The sequence below is a fragment of the Paramisgurnus dabryanus genome, chromosome 1 (assembly GCF_030506205.2).
Source record: "Paramisgurnus dabryanus chromosome 1, PD_genome_1.1, whole genome shotgun sequence".
Lineage (NCBI taxonomy): Eukaryota > Metazoa > Chordata > Actinopteri > Cypriniformes > Cobitidae > Paramisgurnus > Paramisgurnus dabryanus.
The window spans coordinates 40,410,585-40,429,237 of NC_133337.1; the positions used below are offsets into that span (position 1 = coordinate 40,410,585).

At 37.4% G+C, this 18,653-nt stretch overlaps 1 protein-coding gene across 4 annotated transcripts in view; it reads left to right on the forward strand.

The window, feature by feature from the left end:
* Nucleotides 1–1,872: 1,872 nt before the first annotated feature.
* Nucleotides 1,873–18,653, forward strand: part of dock1 (dedicator of cytokinesis 1) — a 286,009-nt gene continuing 269,228 nt past the window's right edge. For all 4 annotated transcript variants that reach the window (XM_065260710.2, XM_065260711.2, XM_065260712.2 and 1 more), the window contains exon 1: nt 1,873–2,059. In XM_065260710.2, the coding sequence (XP_065116782.1) occupies nt 2,011–2,059 (49 nt within the window). In that variant the 5' untranslated portion in view covers nt 1,873–2,010. The remainder of the gene's footprint in view (nt 2,060–18,653) is intronic.

Sequence of the window (18,653 nt, forward strand, 5' to 3'; positions counted from 1 at the left end):
CATAGACGCCATGCACAGACAGTATATATTTCATTCTATGCTGTCTACAATTTGTTCATACTACAAAAGAAAAAACAAACAGACAAGGAGGCAGTTTGTGCATCTGCCTCCACAGAGCATCTATAATCGCAAGCATCTGGGGATCATTTTTGTGCGAAGCAACATATTTTCACAAAAACAATTAACCTCAAACTGAGTAATAATTTCTCTGGAACGTGGGAATTAAGTAAAATCTTTGGCTAAGAGACAGTATCCCAGAGCAATCGTTTCTAATTGGTCCCCATAATCAAATTTTCATCAGTCGCAACAGTCTGCAGCTATTTATGACATTGAAAAGCGTCTCGTTATGAGTATTGAGGGATTTCTGATGTTTTAGGCAGTGCTGTGTTATTTATCTTTTCCATGTTTGATGCAAAAAAAGTGTTTACACCAAACAAACAGCACAGCATCGCATCGCTTGAAATATGATGCTGTCAGCTTAGATCCAGTAAACACTTAAAGGCACATTAATTTCAACCATCTTAAAATGAAATTACACCATAAATTAATTGAACTTGATATAAAATCTCTGTCCTGATTTACTTTATTGACATGGTTTACATTCCCAAGCATGCACATACACACGAACACACACGTTTAGACACCAAATTTATGTTTTTGATGATCTTATAAAACCTTTTTGATCTAAGGTTCTAATAGGCTTAATATGCATATAGTATATAGTGAAATCTACATGCACACACTTGTACTGAAAAATCCAGCAAAGACCAGCATAAGCTGCTTGCTGGTTTAAGTTGGTTTAAGGTGGCAGTAATTGGTTTAAGTTGGTCCTCCCAGCCTGGCAAAGCTGGTCAAGGCGGTGGGTCAGCTGGTCTTCCAGTTAGACCAGCATAAAAAGTGACCAAAACACAGCTAGACCATCTTAAAAAGTGACCAAAACACAGCTAGACCAACTTGCTACACCAGCAAAACCAGCTAAAACTTATGCTGGTCTTAGCTGGATTTTCCAGTAGAGTAATCATCCATACATCACTGTTGGTAAGTAGGTCCTTCACTGAATGAAGTACCATAGTGCTGATACAGACAAAAATAATATTTGACTCGAAGTTTAAAACATTTTTATTATTGATGGGTTGGGGCTTGGGGCCTGCATACTATGGGAACAGATCCATATCTAAGGATTCACATCATAAAGTTAACAGAATGTCTACAACTAATCATTTAGAGATTTCAAGGTGAAGGGCAACTGGAAAGAAGCTTAATTTATAGTTTCATTAGTCTATTTTACACACTTCTGTTTGTTTTTATAATTTTAAGGACACCCATTAATATTAAAGCATAAAGTGCAGGTGTCCCAAATTGTTCTTTAGGCCTACTTTTGTTTACAACTTATATAAATTGTTATTTAAATGTTGAGTTTATAAAATAACACATTTAATTGTTACAAAGTTTTACTAATTTTTTTTATTGCACATTTTACAAATACTTGTATAAACATGCATAGAAATTATTTTAGATGTATCTAACAGATACTTTTACTTATAAAATTACCATATTAGTTTACACCAAATTCACATATAAGTATATATAGGAATATGTAGTTAAATCTTTAAAATAATATTTTAATAATACTTAAACGATGTTAAAACTTTTTGTCATTTACACTAACAGTAGTATGCCTTACATAAAGTTACCACAGTTTCGTTTTTGTAGCAGATATGGCTTTTGAATACTTTAATATTTTGGTAAACTATGGTTTCCACCACGGTAAATGTTAGTAAAGGATTGTCCGGTTGCGTCTCCGGTGACGCTTGATTCTCTTCTGTCCCACATGACAAAAAGTTTTCAGTCTCAATCTCCCCCTCGCGGCTCATGAGTTCAGTGATGGAAAATGGCGGCTAGATGAGTTTCTCCACTCCAACAGGGAAAGCAAATAATCTGGGAAAAACTCTGGATTAACAGCAGGAATAAGACAACAGTACTTTGCCGCGTGTCGGATAACTTTCCTCAATGAGAATGTCACGCTGGGTGCCCACGAAGAAAGAGAAATACGGTGTTGGTGAGTAAATAAGTAAACATGCAACTATAAACCCGAGCACTTTCACTCGGATTATACAAGTTTTGGGACAAACCGTGACTGGAGTCGTATTTTCTCATTGTCGTTTCGACTCCCTTTGCTGTTTGAAACTGATTCAGGAGCTGTTGGTGGGACTTTTATGTGTGTGTGTATATGAGTTGTTTGTTAGAGATGTCTGTGTTTATATGTGTTCAGTGACAGAGACGCGCCTTGTTCCCAGTGTTTCCTGCGCGGGCCTGAATGGATGACGGCACGGATACATTGTTACCGACGCGCTGATACTTTGAAAACTTTCTGCGCTTCTTTGTAGCAACTTTCCGCGCTCGCTGTGTGTTCCCGCTTATGATCCTCGACACGCGTGTTTGAGACAGTCGCATCTGCTTTCTTTCGCTTTATTTTGCTTATATAAACAAAGCTGTTTTGTCATGCTACAGCAGAGATGTATTTGTTACTGTCAGGGAAGTCGGAATAAACACTCAATGCATATTGCACGTTTCTTTGTAAAGTAAGTAAGCCAAAGGTATAAATCTCTGTGATCCCCTTCACGCCCAACACAATTTTAATAGATAGGCTACTACCAGAGGGTAACCATATACATATTAGACTACTATACCAGCCAGTATTTGGCCTTTTGAGGATCATATGCATTCACTGATAATAGATAACTGTGTGTGAAAGATTGAAGAAGATTGCTGTTCTTATAAATGAAGTATTATGACATAACTACTAATGTATTACCAGATGTACGTCCCATCTGGTTTCATTAATTATATATTATATTTACCATCATGTTCTTTACAAATTAAATTGTGAATCAGCCATACAGTATAAAAATAGCAATTCCGTGCATCCGGTTCTTATAATATTCATTAAGCATTCACATTGATGCTTTTTAAAGGTATTGTTCACCCAAAAAAGAAAATTCTGTCATCATTTACCCACTTTCATGTTGTTAAAAACCTGTATAAATTTCTTTGTTCTGATGAACACGAATTAAGTTATTTTGAGGAGTGTTTGTAACCAAACCGTTGATGAGCCCCGTTCACTTTTATAGTAGGAAAAAGTACTATGAAAGTGAATCGGGCTCTCAAATGACTTGTTTACGAACATTCCTCAAAATATCTTCCTTCATGTTTATCAGAAGAAAGAAATTTCATTTTTGGGTGAACTATCCCTTTAAATACATCAGCATGGTGCAGATGAGGAAGGTTGATCTGTTTTTCTCCTTCTCATTTCTTCCTTCTCGTATGTAGTGCTGTGTTGGATTCCTAACATACTGTTTGTGCAGGTACCCTCAGATTCCTCCAGCTGTGATTGGCACTTCTGGAGTTGACATTATGATATATTGCTGTGGTGTGTACTTTAACAGTCATCATAATAGTTTTAGGGAAGAATTCAGTCAAAACATCCTTGAGAGGGAGAGAGTTCAGTCTGAAAGTTCAGAAATGATTTTTGGGTAATCTTACTTTGTCCTCAAATGTTGAAGTACTTTATGGGTAGTATTTAATGTAGGTAGTAAAATCTTATGTTGGCAGCAGGCCCATTGTCGAGCCCATAACTCTTGTTTTATCTACTCTCCTACATGGAGGCAGTCCCAAAATATCTCCACCCAATTCTTCAGCGTACCTCCTCGTGTTATGAAATGATGAATCACATTGTATAGGAACTTCTGCTCTGTATGCCGGAGGAGGAGAGACACAGTGTGGTTGAAACATGACTTCCGGTGTCATGGCGGCAGCATAGCACACCTCGGTGTCCACCCTCCTCAAAAAGTCATTGTATTGTTTGTATGTCAGTTTTTTCACTCCTTATGAATGGACTTTACTTGTACAAAGCATACTCAGGAGTAAATGCGGAAAACAAGACAAACCATTGCTGCCCAGAGAAGTGCGATGGATGAACTTCAGGGAGAGCTCGGTGAGCAAAATGCGGCTCTGGCGAAAGTAATAGAGGTGACGATGGCGAAATATTTTAATGAGGCTGACGAGAAATCAGAAGCTCGTTTCAATAGACTTGAGAAACGAATTGATAACATGCACGCAACCATATCGCGGCATACGGAAGAGATAAGGAGTATTCGTACTGAATCAGGAAATCTTCGGGAGCGCACTGCTAATGTGGAAAAATCGACTGCTCTATGTCTGAAGAATCTGCATACCTGCGAAGCTAAACTAATTGAGATTGAGGATAGGGCACGCCGGGATAACTTGCTCGTTTTCAACCTCAAAGAAGGGGCTGAGGGGACGAATGCCCGCACATACCTGATGAAGAAGATTGCGGAATGGTTTCCTGCTCTCGAACCCTCTTTGCCTGAGCTTATGAGGTGCCACCGCCTTGGGAAACCACCTGGTTCCGCGAAGGCACGTCCTCGACCGCTTATAATTAAGTGCCTTCGCTTTACGGATCGTGACCGCTTGCTTGGCGAGGCGAGAAAAAACCCTCCGGAGGTGGATGGCGACCTATTGAAGTTCACTGCAGACTATAGCGAGGCTACGACAAGGCGTCGGAAGCCTTGCTATAAGATTATGTATGAGGCTCGTTCCTATGGATTCCAGGCGTTCTTGCTTTACCCGGCTACAATTAAGCTCTCACGGGGGAAAGACATTTATACTTTCCAGGAGGTTAGCGAGGCTGAAAATTTTGTTGCCTCCCTGAAGAGCTAAGACGTTGGTTTGATGAAAGCTTTGAAGGGTAAGACTGACTTGAGAAATTTATTTTTATAAAAACATTTCTAACTGCAGGTTTCTGAGGCAGATTTCTCCGGGTTTTGTTTATTTCACTTTAATTTTTCTAACCGGGATTATTCATTATTGTATTTTGATATGAATTTATTTGCTGCTAATTTCTCCCGGCTTGTTTATTTCACTTTAATTTTTCTAACCGGGATCATTCATTATTGTATTATCATATGAACTTATTTGCTGCTAATCTATTATTATTTTAATTTTATAAACCGCATTGAATTCATTTATGCTTTCTGGCTGTACTGAGTGGGCAGCAGGTTATATTTTGTTTAAGTGCTATGGCTAAAATGGCTTGATGCTAATTAATGGTTTGCTTAATTAAGAATGGTACTCTGACATGCAGCTAAGAGGTAAATTTTGTTTTGATGGAGGGTGGGGTGGCTGTGATTGTTTTTCCATGGAAACTGGTATACTTTTTTGGAGGGAGGGTGGTCTTCTTTGTTTAGAAGACCTTAGATGGTCAGGGCGGAGCCTTTTTTGTTTGTTTAGGTTTGATGTTGTGGTTGTTGTTTTTTTCATTTTTTGTATTATTATCATTACTTATGTTTTTTCTTGGGTTTCTGTGTGGGGGTATGTGTTTGCATGTGTGGTGGATAGGAGGGGGGGGATTGCTGACCCGGGCACCAACCTTATAGGCTTTTGTTGTTTAACCTGGTTTCTGTTTGGTTTTTCTTTTTATTTATATGTCAAATTATATTTTGAATAAATGAGTAGTTTCAATGTTATGTCATGGAATGCGCGAGGCCTCAACTCTCCCCAGAAGCGCATAAGCACTTTGAAGCTTTTTCACAGAAAGAATATCCACTTTGCTTTTATTCAAGAGTCACATTTTCTTGAAGCTGATGTACACAGGTTTAAGAATAAGTACTATCATGTGATTGCTTCTTCTTGTTACACCAAGAAGAGCAAAGGTGTATTGATAGCTGCAAAGTGTAGTTTAAGTTATACCAATTTGGGCACAGGGGGATCTGACGATGGCAGAATTACTTTTTGTAAAATAGCTTATAATGGTATCAAAATTGCATTGGTGAGCGTTTATGCTCCAAATTGTTTTGATCAATGTTTTTATAACACATTGGCTTCTATACTAACAAATCTCCCAGAGTACCATCTTTTAATAGGGGGTGACTTTAATGCTGTATGGCTTCATGACATTGACAGAACAGGTGCAATAGAAAGCAGAGATCAGCGATTGGCATCTATTGCATTGAAAAAATTGTCTTCTGATTATGGAGTGACGGATACATGGCGAATGATGAACCCCTCCTCTAGAAAATTTTCCTTTTTTTCATCTCGTCATAAGTCTTTTTCTAGAATAGACTATATTCTTGCATCTAAAACCCTTTTTTGTGACATTCGCAGTACTGAAATGACCCCAATATCTTTATCTGATCATAGGGCTGTCTTGTGTAGCTTGTCATTAAGAATTGGTCAATCTAGGGCTGTTCGTTGGCGTTTCAATACATCTCTTCTCCAGAATGACATATTTAAACGCGAGATGGAGGTGGAGTTAGAAGAATTTATGAAAATAAATGGTCCATCAGTTGATGACCCACGTGTGTTATGGGAGGCGGTCAAAGGGTGTATCAGGAACAAAACTATATCTTTTGCATCTTTTCTTAATAAATCTAAAAAACATCGTATTAATTGCTTGGAGTCTGGAATTGCTGCTCTTGAGGATGAAATGCTAAGCAATTCCTCACCAGAAAATATTTGTAAGCGACAGAAGTTAATTGATGAACTCAATAGCTTATTAAGAAGTGAAGCTGAATTTACTATTCATCGTATTAGGCAAAATCATTATTATAGTAGTGCTCGCCCCAGCCGTTTGCTAGCTTATAAAATAAGGAAGAATGATGATCTAGCAAGGATAGCAGCAATTAGGACTAAAGAGGGGGACATAACGTCTGACCCGGCACTTATTAATAGTACCTTTCAAGCATTTTATCAGAATCTCTATACGTCAGAGGTGCTTCATGATGAAAAAGCGTGTGCTGAATTCCTTCAACCGTTACATCTACCCAAATTGTCTTCTGAAGCTGTATGTTTTTTAGAGGCACCCATTCAGTTGGAGGAAGTGCGATTAGCTATTGAAGCAATGAGAAGAGGTAGATCTCCAGGCCTGGATGGAATGCCACCAGAAATGTACGAGGCCTTTTGGCCCCAGCTTGGCCCTCTATTGCTGAATATGCTTAATTTCTCTATTAATAGAGGCTCCTTCTCTACTAGTACAAACATTGCAATTATATCTTTATTACTTAAGAAGGATAAGCCATCTTACGAATGTTCCTCTTACAGGCCTTTGAGCCTCCTGAATTGTGAGGTCAAGCTGTATGCTAAGATATTAGCTACACGTTTAGAGCGCTATATGCCCCTTTTGGTCCATCATGACCAAACTGGGTTTATTAAATCTAGATTAGCATCGGACAATGTCCGTCGCTTGCTTCACATTATAGATTCAACTTCTGTCTCAGAAGATCAAAATGCTATTCTTTCATTGGATGCTGAGAAGGCTTTTGATCGACTGGAATGGGGTTATTTGTGGTCTGTACTCCATTTTATGGGTTTTGGTGATGGTTTTATCTCTATGATAAAGCTACTATATACTAATCCTTCTGCAGTGGTCATAACGGGAAGCAACTGTTCAACTAGGTTTCCTGTTACAAGATCGTCTCGTCAGGGTTGCCCCTTATCTCCACTTTTATTTTCTCTGTCTTTGGAACCTGTTGCCCAGGCAATACGGCAGTCAAAGGTTTTAGAACCAATTATTATTTATGATACACCACATTGCATCTCTTTGTATGCAGATGACATTCTAATTTTTACAAGTAATCCTACTAAATCCCTCCCACACTTACTTATTATTTTTGACCATTTTAGCAGAATCTCAGGGTACAAAATTAATTGGACAAAATCGGCGTTAATGTTGTTGGGGGGACCGAATGATCAAAGACCTCTTCTTAATATTCCAGTTGTTAGTACTTTTACATATTTGGGAGTGTCCATTTTTCCTTCACTTAATTTAATAATTGCTGGAAACTATAATAATGTTCTAAAAAATGTGGAAGGGGACCTAAATAGATGGGGTATGCTTCCTACTTCTTTTCATTCCAGACTCTCGGTAATTAAGATGAATATACAACCTCGTATTAATTTTGTAAGCAGTATGATCCCCCTTGCTCCACCGGATGGTTACTGGAAGAAGCTACAAGGAATTATTAGCTCGTATTTATGGAACAAAAAAAAACCCAGAATCAAAGCACCTACATTACAAAGACATAGATCATCAGGAGGTGTCAATTTGCCCAATTTTGAGTGGTATTCTTGGTGTTTTGTTTTGCGTTCGTTTGCCATATGGTCTAATCCAGAGACTTTGGTGTCATGGCGTCCTATTGAAGAACGTCTAGTACAACCATATTGTTTGTCTAATTTGGTCTATTCTAATATACCCCATAATAAAATCAAACGGGATTTTGGGCCAATAATTTCTTATTTACTCATGATTTGGTACAAAGTTAATCGATTTGCTAATATTTCAAAAACTTTCTTTGCTCAATCTCCTATTTTTAACAACCATTCTCTTCTAATTGAAAAGAAACCAATTGTGTTCCCTAAGTGGAGCAACAGAGGGGTTTGTGTCTTTAGGGATATTATAGGGGAACAGGGTCTTCGTGCATTCCATGACCTGGAGAGATCTTATAATTTAACGGGCACTTTTTATTTTTATTTACAGTTGCGCGCTGCGATGCGTGCTCAAGGTGTTCCTTGGGGTATTGAGTTGGAGAATCATCCACTTCATGTAATTGTTGATACCAAGGGTAAAATGAATGGCATTGTCTCAGTCTTATATAAGTTTATAACAAAAGCTTCATATAAGCCATTACCTCTTTTTAGACTCTGGAAGACAGATATTAACATCTCCCAGGACCCAGACTGGTGTACAGTCTGGTCAAATATATTATTATCCTCTCGGAATCTTGACCATCAAATGATACATTATAGATTAGTCCATAGGTCTTATCTAACTCCGAGAAGATTGCAGCAAATGAATTTAAGAGATAATCCATTCTGTGATTATTGTACAGGCAATACCGTTGCTACTTTTTACCATATGGTGTGGCAGTGTCCAGAGGTTAATAGATTTTGGTATAGCATTTCTTCCATTCTGTCTAATATTGTAAAGGAACCTATCCCTTTTTCGCCTTGTTTGTTTTTGCTTAATGACACATCATCTCTTAAACTAACAATAAACAATCGGCGTCTTCTTCTGGCTGGTTTGACAGCTGCTAAAAGAATGATAGTCTCTCGCTGGAAACCACCACATACACTATTAGTGAAGAAATGGTTTTCTTCTTACCGGGATATTGTACAGCTAGAGCTTTCAACAGCACGTTTACATCATGCTAAAGCTACTAATATTGATTGTTGGTCAGAGTTATTAGAGATGTTGAATGAAATGATGTAGATAAGACTAAATTTTATTTATTTTTGCTTTTTTCTTTCTTTCTCTTTGGATTGGATATACATATTATGTGTCATGTATAAATGAAATGATCGTTATGTTGTATATATACCCTACTTAGCTTTGTGATTACTATTTAGAATATTGAATGGATTTGTATGGATTTCATAGTTGTGAAGGAGGAACACAGGATGTATTTGATATTTCCAAAATGGAAGCTGGTTGGGTGGCAAGGGGATAGGGGTGAGAGGTATGTGTGTGTGTGTGTGTGTGTATGCATGTTGTTGTTGTTGTTGTTCTTTGTTGTGTGCTTTTATTTATTTATTTTTTATCTATTTTTTTGTTGGGCTCTATACCTTGAGCTAATCTTGTTCAGGGGTTGGAGGGTGGGCTTGGGTGGGATGGGTATGGGGGGAGAATATAAGGAGGTGAAGGAAACAGGCATTACATTATGTAATATTGAATTGTTTTTATTATATATATATATATTTATATATATATATTTTTTTTTTTCTCAATGATAATGATGTATAATTATTGTAATGTTTCTCCTTTTTTTTTTTTTTTATTATTATTTTTTTTTTCCTTCTTGTAAAGGTGGTGCTGTCACCTCCTACATCTCCATAATCACTATTATAATATAAATAAAGAATTGATCACAAAAAAAAAAAACATATTGTGTTGTTATGTGAATAGATGCTTGCTAAATCTGTTTGTGTATTTCTCAGTAGTCTACAGGTTTTGTGGGTTCCACTTTGAGCTGACGTATGAGGTGATGTGTAAAAATGTGCTTGATTTTTACTGTAAATCTTTAAATAGTCTTGCTTCAGTATAGGAATAATATTGTGCTTAACCAAAAACTCTTTTATTAAACTCTTTTTATTATTTTTGGCCCATTTTACAACTCATCTAGAGGCTGTTTTTAAGATGCGTTTTGGTCAATCAGCTCACAAGTGCCAGAGAGAGACACATTCACGTTAACACCTGGCATTTTAATCCGTCTCTTTTGTCCACTTTCGACCGCTTCTGTCCTGATTTCTGAGGGGTGGTCTGTGGACGAGTAATATCACTCACCTGATATTGCTATAATAGTGATGAGGAATAACTGCAATAGCGTATTAAATAAATATGTGTTGTGATGGAGCGTCAGACATGTCGTTGGGACGGAAGCACACTTATGCAGCTGTAAATTAATTCCAATGATCTCTCTGTAAAAGCAGATTGAGGAGACATTTTATTCTACTCTCGAACTCAATTATTACAATCTTCCGAGTGCAATGCAGTTTTTGAATGTCTACATGTGTCAAGTGTCACAATGAGTTTTTGCGTACTTGCTGGGACGGGCGGGTTCGCACAGAGCGCGTGTATGCGCACGTGAGTCGCATCAAACCATATTGATATAAACCGTATTGGCTAATTCTGCATCGCGTCGGGAACCCATATCGATATATCCCCTAAATCCGATATACCGCCCAGCCCTACTACCGCGGCTGGTGTAAACGAAGCATTAGGGCAAACAGTTCAAACTCTGTATGATTTGATCATCGCTCTGAATCTGATCTCTATCAAAGTCCTTCACAAAAATGCAATTATCTATTTTTGAAGAAACCTACCCATATTTGAGAGATGATAAAAAGAAAACAAATAAAGTTAGGATTAATAATTTTTTTTTGAAAGCGGAGGATCTGTTTTATTTGATATACTGTATGTTTATATATTTAAAGAAGAACATTTTCTGGGAGGCATTCTGGCTCTGGCTGGCAACTTTAAAAACAAGTCGGCGGGAAAGAGTTAAAACCAGGTGTAAACAGCCTACTAGTGTGGTCAAATCACAAATGGACCAATGGAATTTGCATGCAATAAGATGATGCTTGTGTGCCAAATTGAGTCAGTTCTGCTAATTCTGAAGAAGAGACTTTATGTATACTTTATTTTTGTATTTTAGACATCACTGATTCTTTTGACATCCCTATACTGAAATAAACTCTAGTGTGTGGATGACAGTGCATTCATCATTTTAAACTGTCTCATGAACTACAAAGTTCTTCACATCTATTGACTGTTTCGTCTGTAATGGGTTAATTTTCATGCCATCTGTTTGAATTGACATCTACACGTCTGGCTCTCTGGATGAGTAAGCCTTAAAGCATTTGAGGAAGTGTCCTGTGAAACCCCGTAGTATAGCAATTTATATTGCATCTAAAAGCTGCCAGGGTTAAACTTGGAAGAGCCGGACACAAGCTCAAATTCAGTCCTGTGTTTCCTTTTTGTTTATTTTTTTGTCTCTGAAGTGCAGCTGGTAAGCTTCAGGCTAAAGGAGTTTCCTACATCCTGTAAGCATTCCACAGACATATTTGAAATATTTGTGTGCCGCACTAAAACATGAGGCGCCTCAGTCGCTTAACAGAGGTTGTCTACTAACATTGCACTTTTTGTTTATTGTAGTTCATTCTTTCTTTCATTCTTTTTCCTCTTATTTTGTTCAAGCATGTGTCCTGTTGCACATCAGTCGAGTGGTTGGTGTGACTGACAGCTCACAGTCTCTATATGAAATGTGTGTTAAATATGATCCAGAGGGAGATGCCTTCTGTCGAGTTAAACTCCTAATCCCTTTTGAATAGATGCCGAAGTGTTGTGCTGTAAATAAAGCACAATTAATATGCTGTAATATGTGGAGAAGGGGATTATTTATGTGTTGGGAGAGTAGGATGAAAGACTTACTTTTTATTGTCTCATTGTTTATTCTGTCCATTGAGACTCTAGCAGAACAAGCTAGCTGAGGTTTTTCTTTCTCTGTATGAATGATTTATATTATGACAACTTGTGATTTTCATTATGTAAAGTTAATAAGTTCAGTCCAAAAATTATTAGTAAAAAAAAAGGACACATTTTCAAGTAAATGTAGATGATGTTAATTGCAGTCAATGGTGCTAGCACGTTGTGGACATTTTTTTTACAACTGTGTCCCAAATCATATAAGACATAAGTCACACATTTATAAAATTAAAGCATAGAGGAGCTGTCAGACACTTTGTGAGCAAATTTCACCTGCAGAGATGATTACAAAATTTTTACAGAAGTACAATTTACAAATTTATTTTCGTTGACTCGTAAAAAGAAACTATCGTCCGATTTACGATTTTACATTTCCTTTGGTCTGTAGGTGTGTATTAGTACATTTTAACCATATGCAAAAAGTACAAACCCCAAAGTAAACAATGACAAGAGTTATCATCTTCAACGTAAATCTCTTTTCTTGGACTACAACAAACACGGATTGTAGGCAACAGTTTACTTCCTGGGATTGGTGATGTAGACAAGACCGACATTATCATAATTCCTCTCGCTTTGACTCCTGTAAGTTAACTCCTCTTATTACACGGCTCTTTGGAATGCTTGATTCTGATTGGTCAGTTGAGATGTTTGCAGGTTCGTTCTATTCAAATAATAACCGCTCCAAAGTAATAACGCATAGCCGGTACTACTTGTATGTTTAAAGCAACACTATGTAGTTTTTTTACCTTTAAATAATGTCTCTAAAATTATTTCAGTAATAGAACAACTTTTAAATGGACAAATTGTACTGTTGCTGCAACCTGAGCAGCCTCCTAGCTGCTACAAGCACACTCTAAAAGTGGCGGTGGAGGGTAGGAAACACAGCCCCGCCCCTCCCCCTGCCTGCAGAAGAGTGTCTGATACCAGGCACTGTTGCGCTTTTCAACCACATGGGGGAGCTGTAAGTCATTTTTACATGGAAACTACATAGTATTGCTTTAAAATCCCTCCGTGCCAACAAAGATTACCGTTTGGCGCCATCTTGTGACAAACACTGGACAACCACAATTAACAATTTTGACAATAATTTTAACATGTATGGAAAAAACAAAACCTTTAAAAAGTCGATAGATTTGGACGATTCAAATGGCTCCCCAATTAAGATGAAAAAACGAAAATTGAACTACGAAGAACGAACAATGACAATACACAGAGAGCTTACTGAGACTGAACTTGACAAAATAGAGCATGACAGCTACAAAGCCAACACACAAAAAAAATACAGAATGGGCATTAAAACTTCTCAAAGACTGACTAAAAGAGAAAAAAATTTGAAGACAAGTATGAAGCAAAGGGTCTTAATAAGGTATTACGATCATTTTATGCATCTGTGCAAAGTTTCGCGGAAGGATAAAAAAGTTAATTTTAAACAAATATGCCAATAAAATGTTTCAAATTCATATTCATGTCCAGTTTTTTCTTATGTGGCAGGTAGCCGTGTAATAAGCGGGATAATGTAGAGGCAGCCGGTAGTTATCACGAAATAAGCCTGATCACACTGTCGGGGCTTATTTCGCGATAACTACCAGCTGCCTCTACATTATCCCTTACTTAGAAACCCAATGTTTCAAACATGGTAAGGAGCGTCACATTTCTGTCTGACGTCAAGAGGTATTCAGGCCAATCACAATGTACAGATAAACTGGTCAATTAGCTTTTCAAATCGATGAGTTTTGTACAAAATCAAAGCGTTTGAGGAAGTTAGGAAATCTAGAGCTAATAAAATGTGCAGTGTGTGAAATTTTTTTTTTGCATCATTTGGGATGTATAGATGTTATCCTTGTTGTGGGTAGTTACAAAGGCGTCTCTATGGAGTCATTATCTGAATGGTTTTGGTTGGATTTATTCCTTGATGAGATTTCTTCCTGCATTTTATTGTCCCCTCCCCACGTACACCAGAGTATTCTGGTGGTTACTGGTTTGCTCCACACAATACTTTGGCTCTTCAGATAAGGAACTGGTGCTTCCTTTGGCTTCTGTACAAACACCGGTGAGGAGTGCAGCTGGTCTGAAGTCAGTCTCTGTTTCTGCTCACACACACAAACACAGGTTTCTAATCTCTCAATATATCTCCTGTGTGCTCTGATTGAAATCCACCACGGACTGCTTTGAGTTTTTGGCCATTGTCAGATGAACAGTGTCAGAAAGATTGGCTGTGGAAATGTAATCTGAATTCATTACTGTTTGGTGTAAGATATACTGAAGCGATTCTGCAGTGCGTGTGCATATAGTTGTGTTTGTCATTTACAGTGGCTGTTTTCTTTTAAACACGAAGTTTACAAAGGTATATTATTATTAAAGTCAAACAATCTTCATCTAGAAATGGAATAACTTGTCCAATCAGTTTCTATGAATCGATGCAAAAAAATACATACAATGCAGAGGCTCAGTATAGGCTGTGTATTAGATTTGTTTAAAGAAAACTTTACATCAAATTTTCATTGCATGTTGTACACAATAGTGATGGTCGAATATTTGATCTGCAATAATAATATAAATAGAAAACATGCTCATTTTCATGTAAATGATTGTTTTGGCAATTCAGATGCAGACTACTTTAAGTACTTAGAGTTTTAACCATCCATGTAGTTAAACAGGCTTTCACCGGAGCAGGTATAGGCTAAATATGGTTGCCAAACTAAATAAAGAAGATATTCATATGGCGACTGTGCAGTCTTTTTTGTAGCCATGTTTTTTCATTCTCTGTGTGCTCTCACTTGTTTACATGATGATAGCGAACTTTGTCAAGTCCTCAAACTTTACACTTCATTTGGGGTTGATAGGGTATAATATTTGGAATAATATAGTAATAGATCGATATATCGGGCAGATATTTGTGAGTTTTATGTGTATCGGCATCGGCCGATACGTGGCTGCCGTGTTCGCCAATTTTTTTCCGGCATTATTTACAGACAGAGTTGTTAATAATAGTATAGGGGAAACCACCCATATATATATTTGTAGTAGTAAAGTGCTAGAAATCAATTTCCTGATAGTTCCTCGTCATTGTGGAGAGTGCAGGTCATGGTTCCATAGCACCCTCACCTGTTTTTACTATTTGTTAAATATAGTTTTTTTTTTAAGTTCAATCAATGTTACTTTTTTAAAATTGAGAATTGTAACATTTGGCATCCTCATTGTGTCATTTTTATTATGGAAATTGAGTAGTATCCGTTCCAAATATCGGCTCAAGAAAATCGGCAGCCTGTATCAGTCATCGGCTAAGACTGATGAAACAAAAATCGGTATCGGCATCGGCACTGAAAAATCCATATCAGTCGATCCCTAGAATAATATAATTCCTTTAATATCGAGCAGTACTAAAATTTGTACTAATGAACAGCTTGAAACACCAAGGATTTGACTCAGCCTTCCCTCCGCGTGGGCTTCTAACTCCATTTTTCTGTAGGCTTTTTTTAAAGAATTATAAAAATATATTTTTTACAATGTTTTCAACTTAAAACTGCACATATATGTATTATTTCTGTGAAATTCGGTGACCTAATGAAAAATACCCAAAACTTCAAAAATTTCTTAATTAACGTCATTTAAATAAACTAGTATTTGCATATTATTTTTTTATGAGCTCAAATATTCTAATATTATATTTCTGAAAAATGCTCATTCCTACTACACAATACCAATATGTAATGTCGTCTTTATCAGCTTTTTTGTTCTTAAGATGCGGTCACACTACACTTTTCGTTCCACTGACTTACGCATGTGAATGCTTCAGACCGGAAATGCAAACTCATGCAAAGATATTTAGCATTTTATTACATACCAAAGTTCAATCCTGGAGAACTCTGACCTGCGAATTCGTATCACGTAAAGACATATGACCAGTAGAAAACTGGTACGTCACGGCGTGACTTCTCTCTCTACGAAAAAGTAAAGATGGACGAAAGCGCTCCCTCCCTGCCCATATTCACAGCAACTTCCGAAAAATATTTGCATGTTCAAAGTCTAGTGTGACCCCCCCCCCCCCTTTAGGCAACTTTTGTTGGTATTATAACTTTGTAAGTACTTTATCAAAACTAAAAAAACTGACTGTATTTAATTTAATTTAAACCATCTTTATACTGTCTAACTTGGCAAACTGCAGTTGAAAGAAGCTTTCCAAACATCTTTGTGTTGTGCAGGAAAGATCCTGTGATGTCGCACATCCTTAAAGGAAATTTCCACAAGCAGTTACAATGCACACACACACACTTACACAGCTCTTTTAACAATAACCAACACAGACATGCATTAATCTCCACTAGATTCACTTATTCATTTGGTTTATAATTTAATTTTATTTGTGTTAGTACAGTGAAATATTAAGTGGGTAGGTTAGTTTGCCCATCAGTTTCAACCTCTTCCTCTTTTCGTTTCCTCTCCGTCTGAAGGTCGGCATTGTTTATTCATCGAATACTGTGAGTCTCTCATGTCAGACGCCAGTAAATACACCTGCCTGCCAGTGACAGATTTCAAACTAACCCTGTGTGAATGTCTTCTAATCCTCATCCTGGTCTAATATATTTTCACCTCTCATAGGTTGGGTGTTATCACACTAAACTTGTATTATTTATTATATGGCGTTGGAAATGTAATCCTTCTTTATTTGTCTGTATAAAGTAGCGCCACACATGCTGTCGGTGGCGGATTAGTTTCCCGGAGAGACTTTCGAGTTATGCTTAATAGATTTTCAACACGAATGCTGAATAATCTGGGAATTAGGAAGTTGTGTGATATTATTATGAGCTTTGGTCTGAGAATTTGAGATAACTGGATTTCTCTAAGGGGATGCTTTCGGTTTAGGGTGCAGTAATATTGCTTTAATATTAAATTTCTACTTCAAATCTTTTTCAATTTATGTGTGTTTATCCAATAAAAGTGGGTAGTGCAACTCTTCTTCAAGTTGTTCAGTTACTGAGGATAACACCAATAAATTTGCCAGGCAAAGAAAATGTGAAAACACAATTTTCATTTCCATTAAAATTGAACATTTTGTACTACTCCTGTTTATTTGTGTCTTAATGTTGTCTTCAACTTTTGTTTGCTTTGCTAATGTTTTATTTTTTTTCTCTGTCATACAGTTACAGTGATTTAAATATCGTTTATAAGTTAAACGAGAGACATTTAAAAGCCATTAATCTCTGTCACTGGTTTAACATTAATATTAAATAAAAAATGCCGATATTTTGACAGGGTTTGTTTATGTATTGATTGTCTTTATATGAAGGTCTTCATCGTCCTGCTGGTGTCTGCTGTGATGTCTCTTCTGGGCAGATGGTAAATGCTGTTCTTTTGACTGTGAAATGAGAGGTTATTACCTTGCTGGACAGACGCACACAATCATTCATACGGCCCAGTAATCGTAACAGATGGGCACATATGAACATCATCTCTGTCTGTGGTGTTTCACACACGGTCTCATCAGAAGAGCTGCTTCTGTTTATGTGCATCTATTGCTGAGATCAGACAGAGCTGTGTATGAAACATAAAAATCAAAATGTCCTGGAGTCATTTTGGCCGCATTTACTTTGCATGTTTGAAGCGACATAAATCAGATTTTTTCCCCCTGATGTGGCACAAATCGGATATAACCCACGAATTTGTAAGCAGGAAGAAAGTGCATAGATTCGGTTTCAGGCCTCATTCATATGTGGAAATAAATTGGATATGAATCAGATACATGCATTCGCGTCCGCAATGTAGGCGTATAGATCGGATATTCCCAAGTCAAGGATCCTGGCTAGAGGGCATACAGCTACCAGGGTTCCCACGGGTCCTTGAAATCCTTGAAAGTTTGTGAAATCTGGGAGAAAAATTCATGGCCCTGTGAAGTTTTTGAAAATATACATGCATAGATACAGGTCATTGAAATGCTTGAATCTATTTTATGCAAGAAGTTTCCTGGGAAAAAAAATCTGTATTATTCCCTGTTTAGTGTAGGATAATATCATAACATTTCTAGCCTTTTCGCTTTAAATGTTTTTATCTTCTGTATTCAAATGTTGATTCATACCAAAATGCTTTTTTGCATAGTTGTGTTTGACACATGAAAACGTCTCAGGGAACGAGACACTGTGTCTCCCTTGCCATACTTCCTGCGTCCCTGTAACGCCGTCTTTGGCAATATTTCAGATAGCGATATACTTCATGTGTCACCCTGTCTTTGTCGTTAAGCCTCACCATTGGTTGAATTTGATATACACATTCAGACGCACTTACCCCTGGAGGCGTCCCCAAAATGTCACCGCAGTGATGCTGCGCGAGTTCCCTCGAAAGGGAACTGTAACAATGTATCTTAAAAGGTAACACGATGTAACCTTGCTCTTACTTGAAATGTGTCCCCACATTTAGTCCTTGAATTTGAGGGTGTTGGACCTGGAAAGTCCTTGAAAGGTCCTTGAAGTTGAAGTTAACAAAGGTTTGGAACCCTGAGCTACCGCCAAATGTCGCAACATGTTGGTTTTAGGGTTTGGTTTGGGGGTAAGATCATGATAAAAACGCTCGCTCATGCTGCAAGATTTTATGAGATTTGGCC